At 39.8% G+C, this 26,330-nt stretch overlaps 1 protein-coding gene across 1 annotated transcript in view; it reads right to left on the reverse strand.

Annotated features, from left to right (window-relative positions):
* RSPO2 (R-spondin 2) overlaps positions 1 to 26,330 on the reverse strand; it is a 348,805-nt gene that overhangs the window by 110,533 nt on the left and 211,942 nt on the right. The window contains exons 4-5 of the mRNA XM_086966114.1: positions 18,018 to 18,161; positions 14,321 to 14,509 (exon numbers count right to left, since the gene is read on the reverse strand). Of these exons, the coding sequence (XP_086822240.1) occupies positions 14,321 to 14,509; positions 18,018 to 18,161 (333 nt within the window). The remainder of the gene's footprint in view (positions 1 to 14,320; positions 14,510 to 18,017; positions 18,162 to 26,330) is intronic.

Consider the following 26,330-nt stretch of genomic DNA (forward strand, 5'->3'; position numbering starts at 1 on the left):
GGAGTCGAGTAGATTTCCAAATTCCTACATTTTGAGAAATATTTTGCTGCAAAGTTCTTTTTTGGGGGTTTGGTTATTGTCCCCATAACTGGAATGCAACAGTTGGGTTGTGCTAGCGCACCCCACGAATGCGCATGCCACGTTTTCCTGGTCGGAATTGACCACAACATGCGCATTTTTACTCCCTTCAGCCAGTTTATCCCTTTCCATTTGCACCAGTTTTGTCTTAGCTCATTGTGAATTTGAGGCATTCAGTAATGTCATTGGTTCTCAGAATTCGAGACTGTGGCTTTGCTAGACAGTGCCATGAGGCCATACAGACTTCTGAGGTAGACGGGCTGATGGATTGACGTCTCCCCTTACTGAGAGGTAAAATGAAGCACATCTGCCCAAGCATAGGGTGACCACCTAAACAGCTGTGTCTTGAATGTCAAACTTGAACAAAACACGTAATGAAGGAAAAGAAACATGTTCAGTGGCTCTTATAAGGTGGCATCTACATCTGTTTGAGGATTGGATGACCATCCGCAGAAGAACAAACTCTAGTTCTTCCTCTTCCCTTCAATCACATTTTCAGCACTCCCACTGTTCCTATTCTGCATTATGACAAATCATTTCCTGCCTCCCTCAATGGTCTTTAACCCCAAACTACAAAGCACTGGCCTGCGCTCACAAGCAGTAGAGTTCTGTGTTAAGATCTGGGCTGCAATACCCACTTCCCTACCCCCTCTCACCAGACTATTAGAAGCAGAGAGCGATGAAGCAGTGAGTGCCTTAGACGCAATATACAAGTATAACGTAACATATATTTGTAAAGCGCACATTCACCTCAGTGGGTATCTTGGCTCTGAATAATTGATGTTTATTGTTACCTAACTCAATGACCCTCATGTTATCAACCTCAGAAAGATAAACGGCAGAGTGGACCTGTCTGGATTTGAACCTGTGACTATGAGGTCGAAAACAACCCCTACAAAGGACGCATTAATCCAATAAGCCACCATTGTTCTAGTGGGGGTGGGAAGTAGGTGATGAATAGATATAAATCCCCAGAAATCGATCATTAAAACTAGTGGGCACAATCCCGATAGAAGGTTTTGTATATAGGTAGTCTCATTACAAGACCATCCAGCTTGCCCAGCCTCCATTCATCGTCATGGCCTACTCATGCTTCTTTATTACTCTTGCAGATCCTGAATCCTGGAGCTGGGTCTATTTACAAGACTACGAGCCACGTACCCTGGAGTAATATGAACATTTTGTTAACTCAAAAAAGATAAATAGAAGTTACAGTTCAACCTCTAACCCAACCTTCCCAAATGAGAAAGATAAAAGCTTAGTGTACAACATACTTTTAGCCCTCAAGCATTAAAGAGTTAGTTGGACAGTATTTAAGCAACCAGATAGCTGAGACTTACTTCCAGAGAAAGACTCCTAGAAAAGCATAGATATACTACTTCAAAAAGTGAGTTAATACACTGATTCGTGACATTTCAAGGTGGCCAATAAGACTATGAACTGAAATAACCACAGCAACATTTCATGGCATCCTGTACCGGGAAGAGGTGATACAAACTCTTATGGCACTTGCCAATGACCATTCAAACATGAAAACGAGAACCGTTTCTGTGCCCATTTTTCTTACCTGAACCAGAGAGAAAGAAATGAGTTGAGGATGCTAATAATGGACTGTGTACCACAGAAACAAAAGTTATGATTCAAAAAATACATATGCCTGATCTATGTAAAGAATGGAAGGTCGGGGTGGAAACTGGCCAGTTCTATTGGAAGGCCACAATAGTCAACCAACAACCGGAGGAACTCAAATACTGAACATGTATCAAATGTGATTCCACAGCCATTGATTGATAGGTGGGGCAAAATGCATGCAAGAATTCTCCTGATTTGCCACTAACATGTTAGAGCTCTTGCTATACAATTAATGCTACAGAAAAATGACTACATGGTAAAACTTAGAAGGCACACACATATATTCAAATTCTTCAAATAAGAGCTTGTGAGCCAGAAGGTGAGAGGTTGAGGGACAATGGTTCAACTAGTAGTTGAATCATTGTCCTACTTTTGAATTTACCTATAACCTTTAAAAATAAGCTTTTGCATAGCTAATACATTTGGTTTAAATGTGGAAATACATGCTAGCAGAATCTGTGCATGCTTGCATTTGCATATGCTGCTCATTAAAGTCAGAACTATTGGATTTGGAAAGGCTTTTTAATGTGAAACTACAAGAAGAAGCAAAATAGAAAAGAGACAGTTGGAGAAAACAATGGGGAAATTCTTAAGATTTGAGTCTAAGGGTCCAATAGTTATTCGTGGTGCCTACTTTGAAGTGGAGGTAGCTTCTAAATGTTTCCACCCCCTGAGGTCTCAGGCATTCCCTTCCTTCCCGCCCTAGCCCCAGTTTGTTTGGGGTCACAATAGACTAGTGAAAAACCCTTTGTGACAGTGTGCAGGCAGAGCCTTTGTGATGTGTAAGTGTGGTAATTCAGAGCCCCATCCTGCCAACACCTGTCTTTCCTTTGTCTCACTTGTCTGGGAAAAATAACAAAGACCAACTGCCAGCTACACCTAGTAATGTGACCCAGGATCAGGATGCAGGCATCATATTGATAGGACACGAAAATGCCAACTTTATAAAAGTGGCATTTTCAGAATTGTGACTAAAAATCCTACTTTACCAATTGGAGAGGGCTTTTGATTACAATTCTTTAGACACTAAACTCGAATCGTCCACCTGCTCTCAATTGAAAGTTGTCACTTATTAAATGCAATAAGTAACTCCAATGTTACACTATGGGAGAGGTAGGCCTTACGAGTAGGCCTTATAAAAGTACATATCCAACATTTTAACACACTGCGCCCTCCCCTCTCCCTAAGGGTGACTCATATGTAATAAAAAAGGAAGGCTTGGACCTATATAAAGATTTGTTTTGCCAGGTCAAAATGGCAGATAAAAAATGAACACAAAGGCTGCAAGGGCAGGTCTGAGACATGCTTGCAAGTTTACTTAAGTGGATGGCACAATAAGTGCACAGGCCTACTAGTAACATTTAATTTACATGTAGTACCACATTACTGGGTACTAACAGGTAAATCAAATAGGCCAATTGTCTGTAAGCCAAACTTACCATGCTTAAAGGAGAGAGCACAAGAACATTAACACTGGTAAATAGTGGCAACATGCACAGAGTCTTGAAGCTTAACATAAGCGGGTCCAGAACACATGTGGGTGAAGCCAAAACGTTTGGGGATGACCCTGCAGAAAAGCTCAAATCCAACATTCTTCCTCCTGTGTCATTCCATTTGACTTTCCATGCATGTTTATTTCCTTCATCTTTTTTCCTTTTATGTATTTCCCAAGACATACAGCGTAGGGGTTTCGTTTTGCACGGGAGAGCCTGGAGAGGAAAGGAGACAACCAGGAAGAGGACAGCCCGGGCATGCGAGAACGCACATGGAGAGCCAAGCTGGTGGCAGTCTGGGGGTCAGGAACCCTCCAGGTCTGCTGCCTGCATATGCTGAATTTAGGGGGCGGAGCAGAGCAGAATTCCATGGAGCTTTTAGGCAACTCTGTAGAATTCTGCTTATTGGCACTCCGCCAACTCCACCCACCCTTAGATTTAAGGTACTCTTGTTCAGCAGGCCTTACTGGTACCTGTAGCCGAGCTATGCTCCGTCACGGTTGGCCTGAACTTGTGACTTTGTCCAATCTAGCGCAACCAGATATCCACAGTTGGTGCTTTGTGCTATTTGGCACTATTTTCACTTACATCTTTAAAATTTCATATCTCGGTTCTACTGAGTTTAGCTGTTTCGATATTGATTAATTCATTAAAATATACTAAATGTTTCTAAATTGGTGTGGGTGTTTTGTGTTGTGTTTTCACTTTATTACTGGTTGAAGTTTTGCTTAAGGGCCCCGAAGACGACTAGAACAAAACTGCAAATAATACAAAATTGTGTGCCTCGGATGCTGCTTAAGATTCCCAGAACCCAATCAGCCAACCAATCACTGAATACCTTACATTGGCTGCAGCTAACTGAAAAAATAAAGTTTAAATCCTTATGTATTGCTCTTAAGACACTCTGGGGCAAAGGTCACCAATCAATCTCTCATTGATCTCATTTTACCGCCCAAGGAAAAGCTTAAGATCAGCCAACCTATTCTTTGCCTTAGTACCCCAAATAAAAAAGGAAAGATATGGAGGCCAGTATTTCTCAGACAATGCCGCTAAGCCCTGGAATTCCCTCTCTCTTCATTTTCGCTCAGTGACACAACATCTCCCTTTCTGGAAGCTATTTAAAACCTGGCTGCACCAGAACATAGTACGTTAGCCAAAACCCATTTTCATTGCTGTTCTGTGTGACACTGCAAGCGCTGGGATGCCTTCTGGTAGCCATGCGCTCTATAAGTGCTTCATAATATTAATAACAATAAATACTATACAATTTGTGTCTAAGTTAAGGCTGGGTGCTTTGTGCCAAGCTACAAGAAGGTTGAGCACAGGCTAATATGGGGTTTGCTTGTACCTCACCTTGACAAGGATTGTGGTTCCTACTTGAGTAGGTTTTCACCCCCTCAACATTAACCCACTTTCTTACAAAGAACAATGGAGAAGACAGGGAAAACATGTACACAGGTCATAACTTAAACATTTTAAAAAAAACTCCTCCATTGAAAGCCAAGCAAAACATAGTTTGCTCTGCATTCTAGGCATGTTTGTGTAAGAATGTAATGTGTGATAACTGAGTGTACTTTATACATATACACTAGTCCCTTATGCATTGTAATGCTAGGTCTTCATAGAAGGTGGAATGATACATTAAACAGCCAATAGCATGAAGTGAGAAAGAGTACAAAGCCAAATCTGAATCTTTGTATATTATCAAGTATTGTTAACAATAGGCCCTGCTGGCAGCTGCAATGTCAAACCAGAACTAACAATCATACAATACATTTATGTGAACCATAAATGTGGGTTTTTATGTAAAAGTGAACAGGGAAAGGAGTTTGAAGCTAAGTGACATGAAAATAGAACATCCATTTTATAGTGCAGTTAGAACTTGAGAGGATATACTGCCGGTGTGTGATAATAAATATTTGTCAGGCCTTGGGCTTTCGGGAAAGCATGATATTCTTTGAACTGGTAGGGCTTTTATTGTGTGGTAAAAACTTTGCACAGCCACAGCAAAATTAGCTTATTTGCATGTGAGCTTGTCAATTGTTTAAACAAGCATTTGCAATGCAATAGGTCTCAAACAAGAGTTTGACCGACAAATGCCTTACAAAAAAATGACAATGCCATTTATTTATGTGTTATTTTTAAAACAGATACATAAAAGGCATTGTCATTTACAATGCCAATAGCTTAAACTCTTGCAAATGCGAGATCTATTTCTTTTCAAATGCGTTTGTGCTATAAAAATAAAACAAAAAACTGTTAGGATTAAAAGAGCCTGTCCTGCCTGCAACAGCGGACAGGATAAAGTTAATTGAGAAAATAGGGCTTAGAGGCTGTAAATAAGCCTGCAGAGTAACAACACACGTAACAGGGGGTGTCGCCATGGGAGGCTACAAAATGAGACAAGGCGGTACTAAGAAGGGACTACTAAGTCTATTGACCAATGAATAACCACAGTGTACAGTGGACAATGACACAAGCCAATGAAAAATATGGTCAGACAGTTGGCGGAGATTCAAGTTCCTACATGAATACAGCATGCCTCGCAGAGCAGCATATGTGCTATCCAAGCTCGACCTAAAAAAGGCTTAATTTTATGTAGACTCTCAGCATCGTCTCATCGAAGTTGTGAAATTGTATGTTGAAGCAAGCAGCTGTTAACCTTGTGTCAGTCAAAGTGGTTCTAAGTGCTATGAGCGGTGAACAGACTCCATTTGCCTAGCGCTCAAATGAGATGAGAAATGTATGATTCCAAATATTTAAAAATTGACACCTCTTGCAAAAACCCAACATTTGAGTTTATCATCTGTAGCTGTAATTATCGAACGTCACTCTTCGAAATGACAAGTGTTTGCCATAGTTAAGGTTGTCTAGTAATAACTGTGCAGTGCTCCAATCGCCGCATTTTGATGTGAGGTCTAATATTCCATGTTATTGATAGAGCTTAGAAATGATAAAACGTCAGTATTAAGTGCTTTCCATAAATATATATATGTGGTAACAATAGCTTGTGTTTTTTTACAGAGCCTAACACTAACCCTGGGCGAAGCGCTACGCTTGCGTAGTTTGCGAAGTTTGCGCTACTTCGCACTACGCAAATTGCACGTAGCACAGCGCAAACACGCATTGCGTAGCGGTCATTTTTTGCTTGTTTGCGGTCCTCAATGGCAAGATGGTGACCGCGAGTGAGCAAAATGACATCCCGGTGAGACTTTTTCCTCGTTCACGATCAGCAACATTAAGTTGCTGATCGCGAGCGTGGAAAATAAACCTCCCGGCGAGATTCTTAACGCGGGGAGGTCAGGTTTCTCATTGCGAGTGGTAGCGTATGCTAGCGATGAGAAACTACCAGCTTGCGTTGAGAAAGCTGCCGCTCGAGTAGAAATCTACTTGAGTGGCAGAAAACGACTGCTTGCACTGTGCAAGATGCGGTTTGCACTGATTGCACAGTGCAGACAAGCATCCGGCACTGTGCAATCAGTGCGAACAGCATTTTGCACAGTGCACTACGCAGTTCGTGTAGCTCGCGTAGTGCAAAGTTCACTTCTCGTAGCTACTCATAGCACTACTATGCTAACTACGCCCAGGGTTACTTAACACCACAGTTTTGCATATATATATTTTATATATATATATATATATATATATATATATATATATATATATATATATATATCTGTCATCGTGAACAAGGCTGAATAAATTACTTCTTGAGCTCCTACCTGAGTCACAATAGAATCCTTATTGAGGATTGTTACTTGTGTGGAACATATATATATATATAAATATATGTATAACTCACCAATTTGCCCAAGGCGTTGTAAGGAGGGCACCCACAGAGTCCCAACCATCCGGTTTTTATATATATATATATATATATATATATATATATTGATAAACCCACTGGTGTGTGCTTTTCCAATCCAGGGGCAATCTTTTCTTCTCATTTTAACGACCGTTCCATGGGGAAGCACTGCGCAGGAGCAGCGGACCTGTTGTGACCCCGATGGGAAGTCACTAGTTATGGGTGGTGGGGTCCGATGGAGGGCAGATATGTGTGGCGCTGTGAGAAGTGGGACATTTTCATCAACTCACTGTGGTTTTTACTGACATTTTAAAACTTTGGAGTAAGGAGAAATCTCACTTGAGACTGATGTTTACAGAACTATATATACCATGATGCCTTGCAGTTGCGGCACGCCCATTGAGGGCGGGTGTATTTGGGAATATAAAATGGTGACTGCGATGTTTGTTCTATTACTCCATAGATTTCCTGTGATCAAGGTTGTGTTGCCCGAAACACATAAGGAGTTATGAATGGACCTGGATGTCTCATGCTCACATCGCCACAACCTCCATTAAAGGACGATAAACCCACTGGTGTGTGCTTTTCCAATCCAGGGGCAACCTTTTCTTCTCATTTATATGTATATGTATATATATATATTTATATATATATATATATATCACAAAAGTTCAATCCCAAAAGGTCAGGAAGAAGGCGGCACAACCATCCGTGATTCAGGTACTTTATTCAGCTACAAACAACAATGTGTTTCAACCGCAATCTGCCTCTGTCAAAGGTCGCTTGTGGCTGAAACACGTTGTTGTTTGTAGCTGAATAAAGTACCCGAATCACGGATGTTTATGCCGCCTTCTTCCGGACCTTGTGGGATGGAACTTCGGTGATTTACGTGGCTTCTGCCGCCACGGCTGGCACCGGCGTATCGAGCAGGCGAACGGCTCTAACAGCAGTAAAACTTGGTGAAAATATATGTATATATATTTTTGCAAAACTGTAGAGTTAAGCTCTGTAAAAAAACAAGCTATTACCATATATATCAAAAATAACAATAGAAAGAATAACGTTATACATTTAATATCATCGTCATTATTAAACTCAATGCTCTTTTAAAATATAGTTCTTTGACAGAAGCCACTCTCTCTTAAAGCTCTGCGTAAGTTGATCACCTTAGCATGTTATTCAGCAGTTTGAGGGAAGTTAGGTGCCTCTTTCTTGCCTTGAATGATGCAACAGACCGCCACAGTCTGCTGCATAACATCCTCCACACATTCCCGGTCCTTGCTGAGCACAGTGACTTCTTCCTATACTGCAGAAGCGGTTTCAACTGACTATTCCCTGCCAGGACTGGCTGAAAGCTGATCCCGCTGCCTACGTCTGGTTCTTTGGTAACAGCTCTCCAAGGGAGGTGACTAATTGAAGCATTAGTGTCCAGAAATGTGACAAAGACCTCATGAAACTGAGCCAGTGGAAAGAACTGAGCATGCCGTGTGTGCAATAGCTTCTACATTGGACACAAGTGGTTATCACAAAGCAGCAAGTGGTGCCTGCACAGAAGGAAAAGTGCTGCCTTATCACAAGCAGCTCAGTCCCCCCCCCCGCATGCTGTATGTGTCTGTATGAGGAAGTGATCGCATGCCTGCATAAAGAAACATAAAGACCTGTTCACAGTGGCATTTTGGAGCACGTAAAGTAGTCCTTCTGTATTACTCTTTTACATGCTTTTACAGGCCTCTGTGAATTGGCACCATAACGTATAAAAAGGGCATATCCAGGGAATATTCATATACATTTGGAACAAATAGAAAGGGTTGTGCCCTCTTTGTACTTTTACTAATAGGGATTGTGGGGCCAATTAAAAAAGGCATGTAATAGTACATGAACGAGTACTCCTCTAGTACCAATTCCTATACATATATGCTTGTGTGAATCAGCCGCTATTAAAAAAAAAAAAAATCTGGGTATGGGAAGTAGTGACCTGATGGGGTCAAGTCACAAAACCAATCATAAGTAGTTAATTGCTCACAAAAGATTTATGAGTACAGAAAACAGTAATACAGGAGTACTTCTTTTTATATAATCTTACACACTCTTATGAATAGGCCAAGAAATGTTCAAATCCCTGTATTTTTTTTACTTTTTTATGCAAAGAGGGCATTGTCCTTTCTGTTCATAATAACTGTTTATGAACATTCACACTTTATTCTCATTTCAGGTGTTTAAGGCCCATTTACAAAGATATGTAAGAGTACAGTATAGTACTGCAGGAGTACTACTCTGTGTACTCCAAAATGTCTTTGCGAATAGGCCTAATGTGTCTCTGGTTCACGTACTTGGTGTGATCAGACAGTGGCAGCATCTAGTTGTTTACCTATGACCTAAATTGACGTGACAAAATTTAAGTGTTTGTGTTGCATGGAAATAGAAATGGAGAAAAGCAGAGTTTATTTCATTGTAGAATGGACTACACTTGCTCAAGTTTTGTTAATGTTAATGGGTGTCTTATATAGCGCTCGGCTACTCCGAGGAGTGTCCCGGCGCTTTCTGACCCATAACTGAAAAGAAAAGGAAAGCAGGGAACATAACATTTATTGATTATAGAGCCATGTTTTCAAGGCCTTTCTAAAGGCCAGTAGATTGGGAATGAGGCGCAGCTCGACGGGAAGGGAATTCCATAGTTTCGGGGCGAGATACTTAAACGAACGACCACCTGTCCTGACTTTCCTAATGGATGGAACAGTTGCCAGGCCAAGAGTTTCAGATCTCAAAGATCGAGATGGCTTGTAAAAGGAAAGCCGTTTCTGGATGTAGCGGGCACCTACCGAGTGGAGTGCCTTATGGGCCTATGTGAGATCTTTGAATGTAATCCGCTTCCTGACAGGAAGCCAGTGAAAGGACAGAAGCAGCTCCGAGGCCCTAGCATGGCGGGGTAAGCCAAAAATGGCCCTTGCTGCAGAATTTTGGACTACCTGTAGTTTGTGCAGGAGGTAGTCAGGCAAGCCAAGGTAAAGGATATTTGAATAATCAAGCCGGGAGCAAATTAAGGCCTGTACCGTCAGTTTCCTGTGAACCAGAGGGAGAAGTGGAAGGAATTTACGCAGCATTTTTAACAGGCCAAAACAGGTACTGGTAAGACCTGTGATTTGGGATTTAAGTGATAAGGTGTTGTCGATTTTAACCCCCAGATTTTTTGCAACCACCAGTTCATGGCACGTCAAGGCATGCATGTTTTGTTCTGGGCCCGGCATAAAAAGATATATATGATATTCTAAGTAAATATTGTACACAGGGTCACATTTTCAGGGCTGGGTGAAAAATGGCTCATTATTTATTTGCTAAATTTCTTGTTTTCAGAGCCACACACGTTGTACAAACATTGTGCAAAAGTAGGTTTGCAGGAGCTTTACATGCTGCAAAATGCTTTGGAATACTGGTGTCATGTTGGCAGCACAAGGCCAAGTCTATCATTCTCGACCTACTGGGTGACAAAGACCAGTGTGAGGGCATAATGCTTTTAACAGAAGATACATGTATTGGGTCGCAAGCCAGCATGAGAAAATTGTATGAAGCCAAAAAGTGATTTCCTTAAGATGAATAAAAAAGAAAAATCATTTGCATCCCTGAGGAGGGGGTAAGTTGAGATTCTAGCAGCGAAAATGTTCCCACAATATTTCTAATTCACTGTACTTTGTTCCTGTTCTGAATGTAACATATTGTGGTGGGAGACTTTATAATGCAAATTAATCATTAAAGCACTCCGATACCCTTTTGGTCTAAAAAACAAGCTGTACAAATACCCCTAACTAAATGAATTGGAAATATGTAAAGGAGAACATGTTATCTTCCCTTGTTCAATCTTCACAGCCCAGCGAATGAACAAATAGCATTATTTTCCCTGCATCCGCCCTGATTTTCCTGGATCTCTGCATGATGTAGGTTCCAACTGGGTTACAAGTGCGCTGCATTTTCAAGAGCTTTTGTGATGTGGATAGATGCCCACTAGGAAAGAGGATGAGGTTAACCACTAACCCATTCCTCACGTGTCCAGAGCTGTGATCAGAGCCCGGCTCCTCAGACGTGAGAGGCTGCACACCCGGTCAATGCTATGCTCTGCCCGAGGCCTCCATTTATTTCAAACAGAGGGATAGGCTGTTTTGCCCTTTAACTAGAAGAGTGATCAAAGCTAAACATTTATGTTTGCAAGTGTTTGCTTTAAAACCAGCCAAACCCACTCTGTAATTTTCACAATCCTTTATGTGACTATCCAAGTGAATATCTCCTTTTAATAAGTTGGGTGCATACAGTGTTTCTCTGTCTTCCAACCAAGGTTGTGAATGGACTTCTTAAATGTCTGATGAATTAAAAGGCAGACAAACGAAGCATGTAATGAATTAAATGTTCTCAACTAGCCCTCTCCAGATGTGGTGCATTAACATGAAAGAGTTTTATTGGATTTACTCCTGCAGGTGAGGAGTATTTGGCCGATACTATATGGACTAAAACAAACATCCCTAGTTCTGTACAGCTCTCTCCCACTGCTTCAACTTTGTTTATATTCAGCCTTTTGGAATTGGCCAGCATCGAGCTCCACAGCAGAATCTGGCATCAAAAAAGTTTATGGGTAATGTATAGGGGTGGAGTGCTTCATAAGGGAAATACCTCATGTAATTGGACCATCTAGTAAACAGTACTTTGACCTTTACTGTTAGTCAAAGCAATTTAAGAAGTTATTCGGTCACGTGGTCCATTTTGTATGCACCAACACATTAATTAGGCAGCATACTGCACTCACAGGAATGCAAGAAGCAAACTTTTAGAAGCCCTGTCTATATCGTCTTGCTATACCAATGCATAATAATTTCAGTGTCTGAACAACAGATCTAAAATCAGAAGCCTGAACAACAGATCTAAAATCAGAAGCCTGAACAACAGATCTAAATTCAGCACCCTGAACAATAGATCTAAAACCAGAAGCTTGAACAACAGATCTAACATCAGAAGCCTGAACGACAGATCTAAAATCAGCACCCTGAATGACAGATCTAAAACCAGAAGCCTGAACAACAGATATAAAATCAGCACCCTGAACGATAGATCTAAAATCAGAAGCCTGAATGACAGATCTAAAACAAGAAGCCTGAACAGCAGATCTAACATCAGAAGCCTCAACGACAGATCTAAAATCAGCAGCCTGAATGACAGATCTAAAACCAGAAGCCTGAACGACAGATCTAAAATCAGCAGCCTGAACAACAGATCTAAAACCAGAAGCTTGAACAACAGATCTAACATCAGAAGCCTGAACGACAGATCTAAAATCAGCACCCTGAACGACAGATCTAAAACCAAAACCAGAAGCCTGAACCACAGATCTAAAATCAGCACCCTGAAGGACAGATCTAAAACCAGAAGCCTGAATGACAGATCTAACATCGGAAGCCTGAACGAGAGATCTAAAACCAGAAGCCTGAACAACAGATCTAACATCAGAAGCCTGAATGACAGATCTAAAATCAGCAGCCTGAATGACAGATCTAAAACCAGAAGCCTGATCGACAAATCTAAAATCAGCAGCCTGAACAACAGATCTAAAACCAGAAGCCTTAACAACAGGTCTAAAATCAGCAACCTGAACGACAGATCTAAAATCAGCAACCTGAACGACAGATCTAAAACCAGAAGCCTGAAAAACAGATCTAAAACCAGAAGCCTTAACAACAGGTCTAAAATCAGCAACCTGAACGACAGATCTAAAATCTGCACCCTGAACAACAGATCTAAAATCAGCAGCCTGTCTGACAGATCTAACACCAGAAGCCGGAACGACAGATCTAACATCATCAGCCTGAATGACAGATCTAAAATCATCAGAAGGCCTGTCAACTATTAGTCCAGACCTGGGTATGACCTGTTTTGTCAAATTCAATTTGCAATTTGTGTATATATGACTGCAAATTTGCTCCCAGCTAGCTTTCTTCCCCAAATTGACGTGATCATGAACTCCATAAACAGGACACCAAAAACTATTCTGTATTTTAGGACAAAGTTAACAAAAGTATCACAGGAAGGCAACCAGAATTGGACAAGAGTGGTTTGGTCATAGCAGACAGTCCTGCTCTCAAACCAGACCTCATGCCTGCAACCATTCTGGGAAATCCTACTGTGGGAAAAAGGTCAGTCTAGACCAGGACAACAATTAAATGGAAGCCCCTGATAAAGCACGAGCACCGTTGGATACAGGGTGGGAAAGAATTTACTAGCATCACCACAATCCCTCAAAACGGAAATATCAAAATAATTCAATCCCAGGACTGACTATTCTGATCTTTACATACATTTAGCAACAGTTTTATCAGAGATTCCAAATCATACACTCGCAACAAATATTCAAGTATGGCAGGGGTCGCAGCGAGTGAAGACAAGTATCCCTACATTCATTTGTTATAGCTCTATTGTATCAATGGATTATTATGTCATTAGTTCACTGACTTATCATTTCCCTCTGTATTTCTTATCTGGTACTCTTTTGTAAAACATCAGAAAATTTCCGAACTACAAAAAACACGGATGGATCTTGGTAAAATATTGACCATAAGAATGATACAATGTAAAAGAGGTTGGCACAAACATATTGACAACATCATCAATGGAAGGTTGTGATATTTATCTAAGAGCTAGGGATAGCAGGTGGAAAAGTTGTGTTTTCAATGAAAAGTATGTCTATTTTTTTATCCTAACATCTTAGCTTCATTTCTTATATCTTTCCATGTCATTGACCTGGTAAGATGACCATGTATCTGAGGACGAACTGGCAATATTTATGTGTAGAGCAGCATCCGATATTAAACAGTTTTTGGCCCAGCCTTATATGCCTGTCCCTAAAATTGTTTTTTATGTGATGGTGGTATTTTTTATTGTCAGCGGCAATATTGTTTCCTCCGCCACTTTTATTTTGTTAAACACAATGTAGGAAGATATATTACAGGTGGTAAAACATAATTGCTACCCACCAAGTGTACCACCTGGCAGAAGAGCAATGTTTTGCCTGCAGAATTCTTACATAAAAGCAAACATGCTTTGATTTCTTTTTGGTCACACACAAATGAATCAATGCTTCACACATGATCTTTCCAGGCTACATTTTTCAAGCACAATCTTGGGAGCAAAGCTAATACATACTTAAGACTGATAGAACTTAAAGACGAATGACGTGCTGCATGAAATGGAAAACATATTGTAAAGGCAAAAAAAGTAAGAGTCGGAAATCATAAGCAAGAATAAGTATCGGGAAAAAATTGAACAGAAATTGTTTTACCTCCAGGACAACGCCTGTTTTCCATTTTACATCTCCTGGATTCTGCTATGGTAGGGCACTGAATTGAATCCTTTGCTGGCTTTTTAACAATCTGCCTGATCCTTGTTTCGAGTCCCCATTTAAATCCACATGTTTTGTTGTTTCTGCTGCATACTCCCCACTCTCTCCAGGGGCCAACTTCACATCCCTCTGTTAAACACAAAGAAAGAATTCTCAATGAACACTCTTGTTTCAACATGTTGTAGATATTGAGGCCAAATTGAATTAGACAAGGTCTGCCCTGACACAAACTCCCTGTGGAATAAAGTGTCGACCCATTTAGCAGCATTTACTTCACTCTAGGCTTGATAAGAATGTCTGTAGCAATGGAAATAAAAAGAGTACAGAAGCAGGAGATGGGAAGCTGGTGATATTGGCATATGTTTCTTCAGTCTATGGTTCTAAAATAGAACTTCAGGTCATCAAATACCGCTGATCTGCTTCCATGTTTGGTTTCAGATACAATGCTCATTCCTGTCTTAGGTACTTGAAAACTGTTGTTCCATACCTTTGTGAGATGAACACTTGGTGTACAGTTATTGAAAGACTCCTAATGATGCTGGTAGTTGTTCTCTTCTTTTTTTTGACTGTGGATTATTTAATGTTTCCAGTTTGCATCATTTTTTAAGCATGCAAGTTCTGGTTCAACATGAAAAATTAAAGAAATTAAATAATGCTTAAGTATTCCATGAGTGATGTTCTCAAGTGCATCCGGGTGCTTATTTTTTTAAATCAAGTGAAGTCTCTGTCCTGGCTCATATTCCTAGTATGGAACAAGAATACGGCTAAATATCCTGCTGTCTGAAAGGTACGCCGTTAGATACGGAGAAAAAAATAAAGTTTATCAAGGCAGGAATGACTAAAAGTAAACGCTTAAGATGAGCGGAAACGACCTCTTGTGGACCAGATTTTCAAAACCTTTCTTTATGAGTAGTTGTGTCTAATTACTGTCTTAAGTGTGATTTACACCTGGATTTCAATCATGTATTCACAAAGCATATTTTTGTGCACCGTTTTAGTAGTTTTGTTTTTCTGCAGTCTAAGATGGGAAATGTCTATTTAATGGAGTAAGACATGCTCACTCATGGAAAAAAGCTTTGTGACTCACAAAATATTATGTTTTGTGAATAGTTCGTTTAGTCCTAAAAATTCACATGTAAGTCACACCTAAGCATGTCGTAAGACATAATTTCTCACTGAAAATGATAAAAAGAATTAGGGCTGAATATTCAGTAAATGTATCTTTAAGAAAAGGACAAAGAGACATCTACTCATTGAAAAAAGAAACATAATACATTTAGCCGTGAGAGCAAGACTGAATCGAAGGCAAAGATAAATGCAGAGTTCACCAGAGCAAAACATATTCCATCTAAAGATGCTGATTATTTATTGGAGGGGATATAATGTTTGAGAAAGTGTGGATTTTCACTTAGAAATTACAGGCAGGACATGGCAAGTACATTCAACGAAACAGGACACATTTGTGGATCTAAATGATAAGTGTGAGTCCTCTTTGATGCTAGTTAGTCCCTTATTATGTCTGTCTTCTTTTGTACAAATTTTCTTCCAACTGTTTTTCCTGATTCGTTTATTATACCTGTGCATTCTATATATTTAATTTTATTTCAATGCAAGTTTTTGCCTCATGGACATAGCCTCTTTATACTATTGAACTCCTTACAGATATTCTGCAATATATTTGATTGCAGACATAACATAGTACAAACACCGTAATAACTCAATACATACGGCATGCAGTTATTCTATGAGATTTTAGTGGCTAGAAAAATATACAGGGCAGTAAGAAAATATAGACTCCTCCTTTTTCCAGAAATATTTACACTAATTTTACATTATTGACAACTATATTTGTAGGGCTATCTTTGATGAGTGGAGAGGATAACAACTTTACTTCTGTAACTGGACAGAGGAAACTCCTTTGTTCTCAGCCATCAAGGTGAGAACAAAGGAAGGACGTGTGAGTAAAATGAAAAGAGAAGAATCAAAATAAGGGGAAGAAAGGTGTAAAGGACTCACTATTAAAATATAGGATGTGGCAGCAACTGTTTGTGCACAATCTGTCCCTCCTCACGGTGCCGACTTTCAAAAAGAAACGACTCGGTGGATCCAGCTTCGCATACCTCGCCCCAAAAACCTGGAACTCACTGCCCTTGTCTATCCGGAGCTGCACCAAGCTGACTGAGTTCAGGCGAGCATTGAAGACTTGGCTATTCAAACAAGCGTACGGTTAGAGCACTACACCATCTGCCCCCTCACTTACCATCTACCTTCTGTTTTCTTCAGCGCCATGAAACCCCTGGGTGACCGCGCGCTTAACAAATTCCGCATAGAAAATAGAAATAGAAATAGAAAGTGTACCCACTTCGCCACTGATCTGCTACACTTCAGAGAAAAATTTTGAACTCAGATGTATACTAACAGTTGAAGCTAGATATCACAAGATTATAAATGTATATATCACACATTTTTCCTTTTGTATTGAGTTCCGCATATTAAATGGTAAGAAACTTCAGGCCAGATGTACGAAATTCTAATTTTGCATTTCGTAAATAGCGACGCTGTAGGAATGGCTATTTAGGAAAGGCAAAATGCTATGTACAGAAGCAGCGATTTCCTATTAGCGATTTCTACAGAGTAGGAATATCTATTAGGGAATCACAAATAGGAAATTACATTGCATTCTCACCTAAGGGTAAAACAGGCAATGGTTTGCATTTCCTAAATTGCGATTTCCTAATAGGAAATCGCAATTTAAGATATGCAAAGCCAAAGGTGCCTCTGGGCATAGGGCTCGAATTTCCTATTGCACATGCAAGTGCACATATGTCCTAGGGCATATGTGCACTTCGTGTCACATAAAAAATGCATTTTAAATGATTTTTTTTAAAAATGCACATGGATACCATAGACTTTGGGTCGATGGTAATTGCATTTCCTATAGGCCCAATTTGCATTAAGGAAATGCTTTGTACATGTGCTTTGGGAATCGTATATAGGTAATCCTATTTGCGATTCCCTAAATTGCGGTTGCCATTTGCGATTTCCACTGAGTAGAAACCGCAAATTGCAACCGCAATTTGGCTTTTGTGCATAGGAAAAGGCCATTTAGCATCTCTTAACGGCTGAACTAGAGATTTGTCCAATTAAGAAATGCTAAATGGCTTCATACATCTGGCACTTCATTGTTTGGTGTTCTTAGAGAAGGACAATAACACTTACACTGTGAATTTTGAAATAATTGGGTTACAATGAATTTACGTCATTCAAGTGCATTTTGTTTTATGTCGGAACAGAGTAAAATGTAACAAATATAATTAAAGTAAAAAGCAGGCCAGTGTTTTTACTTTATCTTAAATCATTTACAATGTACTGTATCACATGGTTTGTGCATTTTATTAGAATCACATTGGTAGATTCATGTTTCATGTAGCAGCCCAAGCCAAAGTCTTACTCAGTGATGTAATATTTGTACTCATCCGCCAGAATGTCTAGGGAATTTATCAGGTCACCACAAGACATATAAATTTCTGTTCTAATTAATAAAGTGAAAGAATCAAAGGACGGGATGCTTTCAACAAGCATTTCATGAAAGGCACAGGTGCGGGTGCTCACATCACAGCCTGGCTGAAGTACTCACCCACACATTCCATTGTCTCTTCAAATGGTGCAAACCCATCAGGACACTCTTCAAAGCAGTGGCCCCTGTGCAAGTAAAATCCAGCTTTGCACTTCGTGCAAAAATCTCTACTGAAGCAGGAATCACAATTCTTCATGTTGCATCCTAAATTGAAAGGCAGAAGGTTTTACATATAAGAAGACGAGACATCAAGGACACATTAAGTGAGTCACGTTTAAGATAATGACAGAAGTATACTTTGTATATAAGATTTTCATTTTTCTCAATTCGGTTTCTTTTTTCATTAGCTTATTAATTTAACAGTGCAACACTCGGATACAGTCCTGTTACCTTTGGTGAACGGGGGTGTTTATGCAGTGTGCCCCAGTGATGCTTATATCACAAGTTTGTTGCCTGAATCTTGAAGATTGAAAGAAATGCTACAACAATAAATGTCATCACTATTAGAGAATGCTAGTGTTGTAAAGCTCCCAGTGTGAAGACTTTAACAATGAGACCATTGATTTATAAAATTATTAGGTGAGAAATGCTTATGCAATATCACTTCCTTCAACTTCAATGTGTCTTCATCACCGTTATTAAAACAGGTGTTTTGTGATTCCTTAAATGTTAAATGCGAGAATGATTGACAGTATATTAATACAACCTGTATACTGTGCATGTCCTATTATAACATTTCAGGCCTTTCATGCATAGTAGTTTCACATTTTTCACCTTCTTCACATTCTCTTGTGAATTTTGAAATTCTTCTAAAAGTTTAAAATCTATGCAGCTGACAGATGGAATACATGATGCTTCAATCTCGAACTTAGAATTTGTTTGTGAACGGTACCCTACGTAGAATAATAGAGCTGCTAAACATCCTAGGCTCACCTCAGGAAGATATTAACAAATATGCGTAGAACATGGATGTGACTCGCATATCTAACAAAATGCACAAGGTACATACTGTGCAATTTCTAATGTTGTTGTATATGGATGTGCTGAAATGTGCAGAGTGTACAAATGATGACAGAAGAGCAGAGCGCCGCCCCCTGGCATCCATATTGAGTGACATATACTGCACAATTTGAGGCAAGATCCTCAATAGAATGTGGACCTCCATAGAAGAGGTGCCAAATACCACAATCATGAAGGTAAACTTTCAGTGACCAAATATTCTACATACCCTATAATCTTAAAAATGGGGGAAAATAAAAAAAGTAAATCCATGCCAATGCCTGATATGTATACAACTCCAAACTGGGACAGTCTCACAATGGTCTGCTGCGGAACCTTTAAGGTTTTGTAATACACATGTGCCACTCTGAAGGTTATGATAATGGATTAACATGTTGGTGTGAGTAAAGTTAAGTAACTTGTTTGTGAATCAGGCACTAAGGGTGACTCGGGCACTGAGTTCCTATTAATATAGGCGATTTCATAACAATTTGAAAGTGCACATTTGCAGGTTTGTATGTTTAGATATAAATATCCTTTATGGACCCATGTATTTTTGGAACTCCGAACAGCACGGACCTTATGCTTTCTGTTACTAGTGTATATTATTTGGAAGGTGACACCTTAACATCTGTCAAATCAGAATATTTCATAGGTGGCATTAAAAACAAGTAAGTGTACGTTTTTAGAAATATGGACTTGAAATGTAAAATGAGAGAAGTAGCTTTAGAAATGCATTACATAATTGTTCCACTGCAAAAAAAAAACAAGTTATTAAAATGATTTGCATCCTGAAATTGTAAAATCAGGCCCTTCCTGCAACTTTGTAGTTTCAACCATGTACAAAAACAAAGATGTAAGTTCAAACCCTTGTGAAGGTGAAATAAAGAAATGGATCGCACTTTAAAAAAGTATAGTCACACACCTTATAAATCAAATGCATATATAAAAGAAACAGTACAGTGTCCAGACGTATGACTTGGCATCAGTATAATCCTGTCATCAGCTTTCTGATGTTACAGCTAGGAGCATTCGGAACTCATTATTTGCAGTCTTAAACTGGTCTTTATAAGGTTCTACACAAATCCTTGCTATTCCCCCAAATCCAAGAAATATAAGAACTTCCTCAATAGCAGAAACTCTGAAAGGACCATTTTCGCATCCATAAAATAAAATGACAAGTGTTGCATCTTGAAGACCAGCATGGAAAATAAAATAGAGTTAAAACTAGCTGAGCTTCATTGGTTTCCCTCAGTTTGCAAGAATAGAGAGAATCCATGTATGTGTCTTCATTTTTTAAATACATTATTATGTGACAACATCATGAACCATATTTCAAGACTTTGAATTTAAGTTGAACAACTGTATTCCTAATCAGTTTATCATTTTACTGAAAAACAAGCAAACGTTTGTATGACTTTTGTAATAATCCATGAACTATTTCAGGGAGACCAGTATTACTAAAGCTAAGCTGTGCTGGGTATAAAGACAGGCATTCAGCTGCTGTAGTTTACCTTTACACATGGGTCAGCTTGGTGGTACAAAAGAAGACACACGATCCTCTGCTTTCCATCGAGGACTTTATACATTTGTCCTTGTAAGTAAAAGTTCAGTAATTCTATGATCTCACAAATCTTGTCCTTTGTGATCACTTATTTGGTCATGCCTATGTGTCAAGTCCCTTTGTGTAATATCTTTTGAAATAAAGTTTTCATAATTTTAACTAAGTTTTAACCTTCCTTTTTTTATTATATATATATATATATATATATATATATATATATATATATATATATATATATATATATATATATATATATATATATATATATATATATATATATATATATATATATATATATTGTTTTTCTCCACGTATAACAAACTGCACTTCAAAACACGGACACGGACCCAATATTCCAAACTTTTTAGTTGTTTATTGCTTGTGCCACCATTTACGGTACAAAAGGGGGTGGTGATGGACTGAGCATCTGAATCAATCAAACACTCACACCCAGTCAAAAGATCTGGGTTTAATCCATCACCATTCTTTAGCCCACTCTGCCACCCCAGTTCAGACATGGCTTTATGCAAATCAGTCTGACCCTGAGCCTCATGGGAACAGTCCAGCCCGAACTGCCAAGCCATGTCTTCCCTGGACCGGAAAGAAGCTTCCCAGGACCGGTTTCTGCCATTACAGCCGTCTTCAGCCCGGCTTGCTTGAATCCTGAACGTGATCCGCTTGCTGACGGAGAGCCAGTGCAGGTCCTTCAAGTGGCCGGAGATATGGCTGCGTCGGGGGATGTCCAGGATGAGTCGGGCGGAGGCGTTCTGGATGCGTTGGAGTCTTTTCTGTAGCTTGGTTGTGGTTCCGGCGTATAGGGTGTTTCCGTAGTCCAGTCAGCTGGTGACGAGTACCTGGGTGACCGTCTTCCTGGTTTCGGTCGGGATCCATCGGAAGATCTTGCGGAGCATGCGTAGGATGTTGAAGCATGATGAGGAGACGGCGTTGACTTGTCTGGTCATCGAGAGGGAGGAGTCCAGGATGAAGCCCAGGTTGCGTGCGTGGTCTGTTGGCTTGGGAGTGGCGCCCAGGGCGGGGGGCCACCAGGAGTCGTCCCAGGTAGAGGGCGATGGTCCTAGGACCAGGACTTCCGTCTTGTCTGAGTTCAGTTTCAGGCGGCTGTTCTTCATCCACTCGGCGACGTCTTTCATCCCTTCGTGTACAAACCAATGCTGAAGGGCTCTGACCAAATGCCCTTCTAAGTATGTTTTTTATTTATGATTTTCATGGAAAAGCAATAACCTGGGGAGAGAGCTAAAGCTATCTCAAAGCCAGGCATCAAACTTTGCCAGAAGAAAGACTGCCTTAACGTGCCAAGGGTTTATCCTCATCTCGGCCACAGTCTGAGATGTACAGAGAGCGCCTGACTGTCTGCTGTCTCAGGGACAGAATAGCAGTGCTTAAGAAGAAACAAACAGAGGCAGCAATTCAAAAGAGGGCAATTCCAATATAGTCTGCACCCGCCTCATGCAATCAGCAACAAATAAAAAGCAAACTGAAGAATCATCAAAGTAGCATTTGGCAAAAAGGAAAATCCTTCCAAATAGCTTTTTAGGTCGAGCCTAGCGGCAGGGCACATGCACTGCTTGCACTGCGAGGCATGCTGTATTAGGGCATGCACTGGAAGCCCCACCCACACCGCCCATATTTGTCATTGGCTTGTGTCATTGTCCTTCGAAAAATATATATACCCAGTGGCAGTTGCTACTAGAAAGATGATTTACGCCCATATGAATGTATTTTACGATGCAACGCCACTGGAAAAACAGCTATGAATGGATAATGTTTTGTACTATGCTAGCTGATACCCCAAAGGTCATTCTAGCATTGTAAGAGGGATCTTACTGAGGAGATGAGAGAAGGCGGAGTAAGCAACTATAGAAACTGAAATAGCCACGTTTAAAAATTTTTCCTGAAGATTAAAATGTTTTTCGAAACATAGAAAGAAGGGAGTTCTAGTATTAGGCAGTGGGATAATAGAGAACGGATGCCTATGACTCAACTCCATCACTATGTGGATAGCACCAACCTACTTATGCTCATCAAAGCTGTATTAATACTTAGGTTTTAATTTTGAATGATTTAGGATACGAAGTTGTATTGCCCAAAACCACATCATCACTTTAGCCCTTCTTAATTTGCTCTGGTATTTGAAATGGCAGAGCAGTCAACCCTATTAGGATGTTACCTAGACAAAGTATAAAACATCAGTACTCCAGTGGCATAGCTTGTTGCTCAGTGTAGGAATGTCTACATGTATATTAACTTTCTATAGATGGGAGTTTACTTCTTATTTGAGTGCTATTTCGCAGTGCAAAGATCCATCCCCATTACTTTTTTTTTAGCATCTACATAATTGAATAGATACACTAGCTTAGTCTTGGCTGGTTACTGTATCCTTTACATCCTTAAGTCCTTAACTGTAGCATTGGAGAACGTTACATACCGATATAAAATGAATGCCGTTAACAAATGGAAACTTAGTCAACAATCACAACCAGAACTTTGCATTCTTCACGTTGGAAGGCAGACATGGTGCACTGCCTATTCCTAGCCTTTCGAGTAAAGAAGTGTATGTGGCCAATAACTGCCAATGTATGTAGCCACAGCTACAAGCTGTGCTAAAGGCAGTCAAGTTTAGTTTTTGCAGTTGAGGAAACTATTTCTGCACTTGGCTTGCCCGCAGAGAGTGAGTTCCATGGTGTTCTTGTGTAGTGATGCTTAGATTAATGCAAATGGTAGCCCCCTCATCATTTCATAAGACCTACTTTCCCATTTGCAAAGATTGTGTAATTTAGTATTCCATCTCCCTGCTGGACAAAAGAGTACAGGCACCTGTGAGCCCTGCTTTGGCTTCCAGTGACCCAATATGTAGGGTTTGAGGCATGTTTCATTGCACTTCAAGTAACTTAAAATCGAGGTCCACCATTCGTATCCACTAAATTGAGCTACTTATCCCACTATCATGTAGTGGCCTAGGCCATAATCCTTCCTGTAAAACAGCAAAGAATAAAAATACATTGCATATTTGCTAGATCATTTTCAGTCTAGCCCCTCACCCATGGAATCTTTTCTGACTGCACGAAATGTCCATCGATCACACGATTACCAATGAGACATTTCTAAAATGCTAACTTTGTTTTGGTGTGCAATACATCCATTCTCTAACCATATTTCTTGTAATAGTTCAAGGTGACCCCCATGGTTAAACAAACACATAAGGTTAACATAGTAATATTGAACGACCCAGAAACAAAAGGTCCTTGATTTATTGCAGCGGAGATGATCCTTCATTTGCATCGAGCTTCTGAACACACTCCATTTTCAGGCAGGTTGTTCCTGCACCAGTCTAATGTAGCCTTAGCACATCTAACACATACTAATAGTGCCCCACCTATGCCCTCCCCTGCTCTCTTTTTCTGAGGCAGAGCGTACCCTTTCCCAACCTTTGTGGGTATAACATCCCTGACTGCATGGTCCAAGCAGAAAGGGTTGAAGGCCAACTCAGCCTTTCCTGATCATGAGCTCAAAAACTGAGCACCATTCAGTTGATTGCTAGTGAAACATGTTATTATGCTCACTATAACGTTTAAATATTGTCTGTGGTAGCAAGACAGCAATTTTGAACTTAAATATTACAATTTGTGCTTAGGATGTGTTTGTTTGCTTGATGAACACACAGTGTCTTATTTTCAGAAAAGTGTAAAAGTACGTTCAGAGATTTCCTCCTATGCTTCAAGGTAACCTATACCTGCAATGCTGCTCCACTAGCAGGACAGCAAGCTAAGATTTTGTGAATTTCTCTTTTTTATACCCACTGCTTTTCTAATAATGCAACATTCTACATAAGATAAAATGGTGTGCTGTCAAATGACAGCATCTTTGTGCACTTACACATTTTTGATTAATGTTTTTTCGTTCAAAAGATTAATATATTTTTACTTGTGGAGAATCCCTTTCTCCTACATTCCTATGAATTTTAAGTGTGTCCTGTTTTAATTTACACACTGGAAAGGGATTGACTCCAGCCCTTGGCAGGAGCAAGGCAAATTTGTAAAATGTCACATGTTGTAAAGGCGTTCTCAAACTATCATGGTGTACCACACCATTTTACATGCAAGCTGCAACCCCTGTGTGCGATGTATTACAACAAAATAGTACACATGCGCCAGTGCCTAATTAGTAAAATATTAAGATTCTGGGCCCTCATCAGTAGGAAACTGGTGCTTGTAACACCCATTGTCCTTTCTCAGCACTGTCAATCTGAGTACTACCATATCAAATACTAACCATCACATTCATACAAATTGACAATACAGACTGTTCCAGGCTTCCAAAACTATAAAAATGGCTTGGGCGACAGGTGGTTATCATTGTTAATGTATATTGAATTAATGTGCCGTTTTGATAATTAAGTGCCATGTGGAGCACCGGAAACCACCAGCTCAAATTAAGCAATTATAGTGCACTGAGTAATATTCCAGGGAATAAAAGGCTTTGTGAGGGCAAAGTTGCCTTTTGTGTTTACCTTGCACTTATAAAGTAAGCCTTTTGACCTCATGACATAGATTTACATGAGCACATGAACTTGTGAGTCGGCCCATGCAGTACTACTGTTGTCCATTTACACAATTCATACGACAAAATTGCACTGTTTGACCCTGACAATTAATGTTTTTTTCATTCAACTCTTGTCATCCTCTTGAAAGATTGAAAAGACGAGCATGACTCTGGAAATTCAAACCTGTTGTTTGTGTTGAGGAAAATAATTTGTAGTGAAAATCTCTCAGCGTTTGCTTTGCACAAAACGAATATTTCGGTTTCTGCACTTAAAAAAAGTTCACAGGACAAAAACGAGAGCAAGTAAACACAATTACAGTGCCTTTCGATGTTAAAAATAAAAAAAACAGTTTATTTGTCAAAAATTTAATTATTTCTTGGGGGGGGGAGCACAAAGCATTTTTTTCCGCTGAAAATAAATCAAATGCTCAAACAAGTGCAAATTAACCACATTGTCTACAAGACAGCGGCAGCTGCACATGGTTAATGTTCATAAAGAGAAGTTTTCAGAACCTACTTTTTTGCTACTATTTCACTTGCTTATGCACACTCTGTGGCACGTCCTGTCATTTCTTTTCCAACTCCAGAATCCCAGAGCGCATTACTGCTGGTTTTAAACGAGTACCTCAGTCTGCAAAAAACTGCTTCCAGGGCTGTGGTATGTACACAAGTTTGTGCAGTCTCCCCCTCGAGAATGTCAGGACTGTGCTTGGGCATTTATGCAGAGCCAGTTTATAAATCATGGGCTTGTGGAGCATGAAAGTTACCACACAGCGAAGTTACCACACAGCGAGAGTCATGCAGCTACAAATCACAGCGAAAACCTACTTTTGGGAAGTCACCCAAACTAAATATTACTCAAATTTCATCTGAATATTTGACACTCGGTTTCGAACCATTATACATTCTAGCGTGGAAAACCAGGGAATGTTAGCAAAGACTACAAACAGCTCTGAAACTCTGAATTGAGATTAGGTGCTCTGGTGTGGAATCTATTATGTAATACAGAGAAGCAAGAAAAAAATGTATTTCACAAGACAGTTCAAGGATGTAGGCAAATTTGCACTATATTTTAAAATCTCATATTTTAGTTTATATTAGTTTTGTACCTTTAGGGGTCTATTCACAAAGGCTTTTTTGAGTACATAAAACGTGTTCCTGTAGAACTCTTTCATGAACTCTTACATGTGTTAGTGAATCTGCCTCAAAACACAAGTCAAGTCAAGTCAAGTCAAAGAATTTATAAAGCG

This window comes from Lissotriton vulgaris, chromosome 4_1 (assembly GCF_964263255.1).
Source record: "Lissotriton vulgaris chromosome 4_1, aLisVul1.2, whole genome shotgun sequence".
NCBI classification, from domain to species: Eukaryota; Metazoa; Chordata; class Amphibia; order Caudata; family Salamandridae; genus Lissotriton; species Lissotriton vulgaris.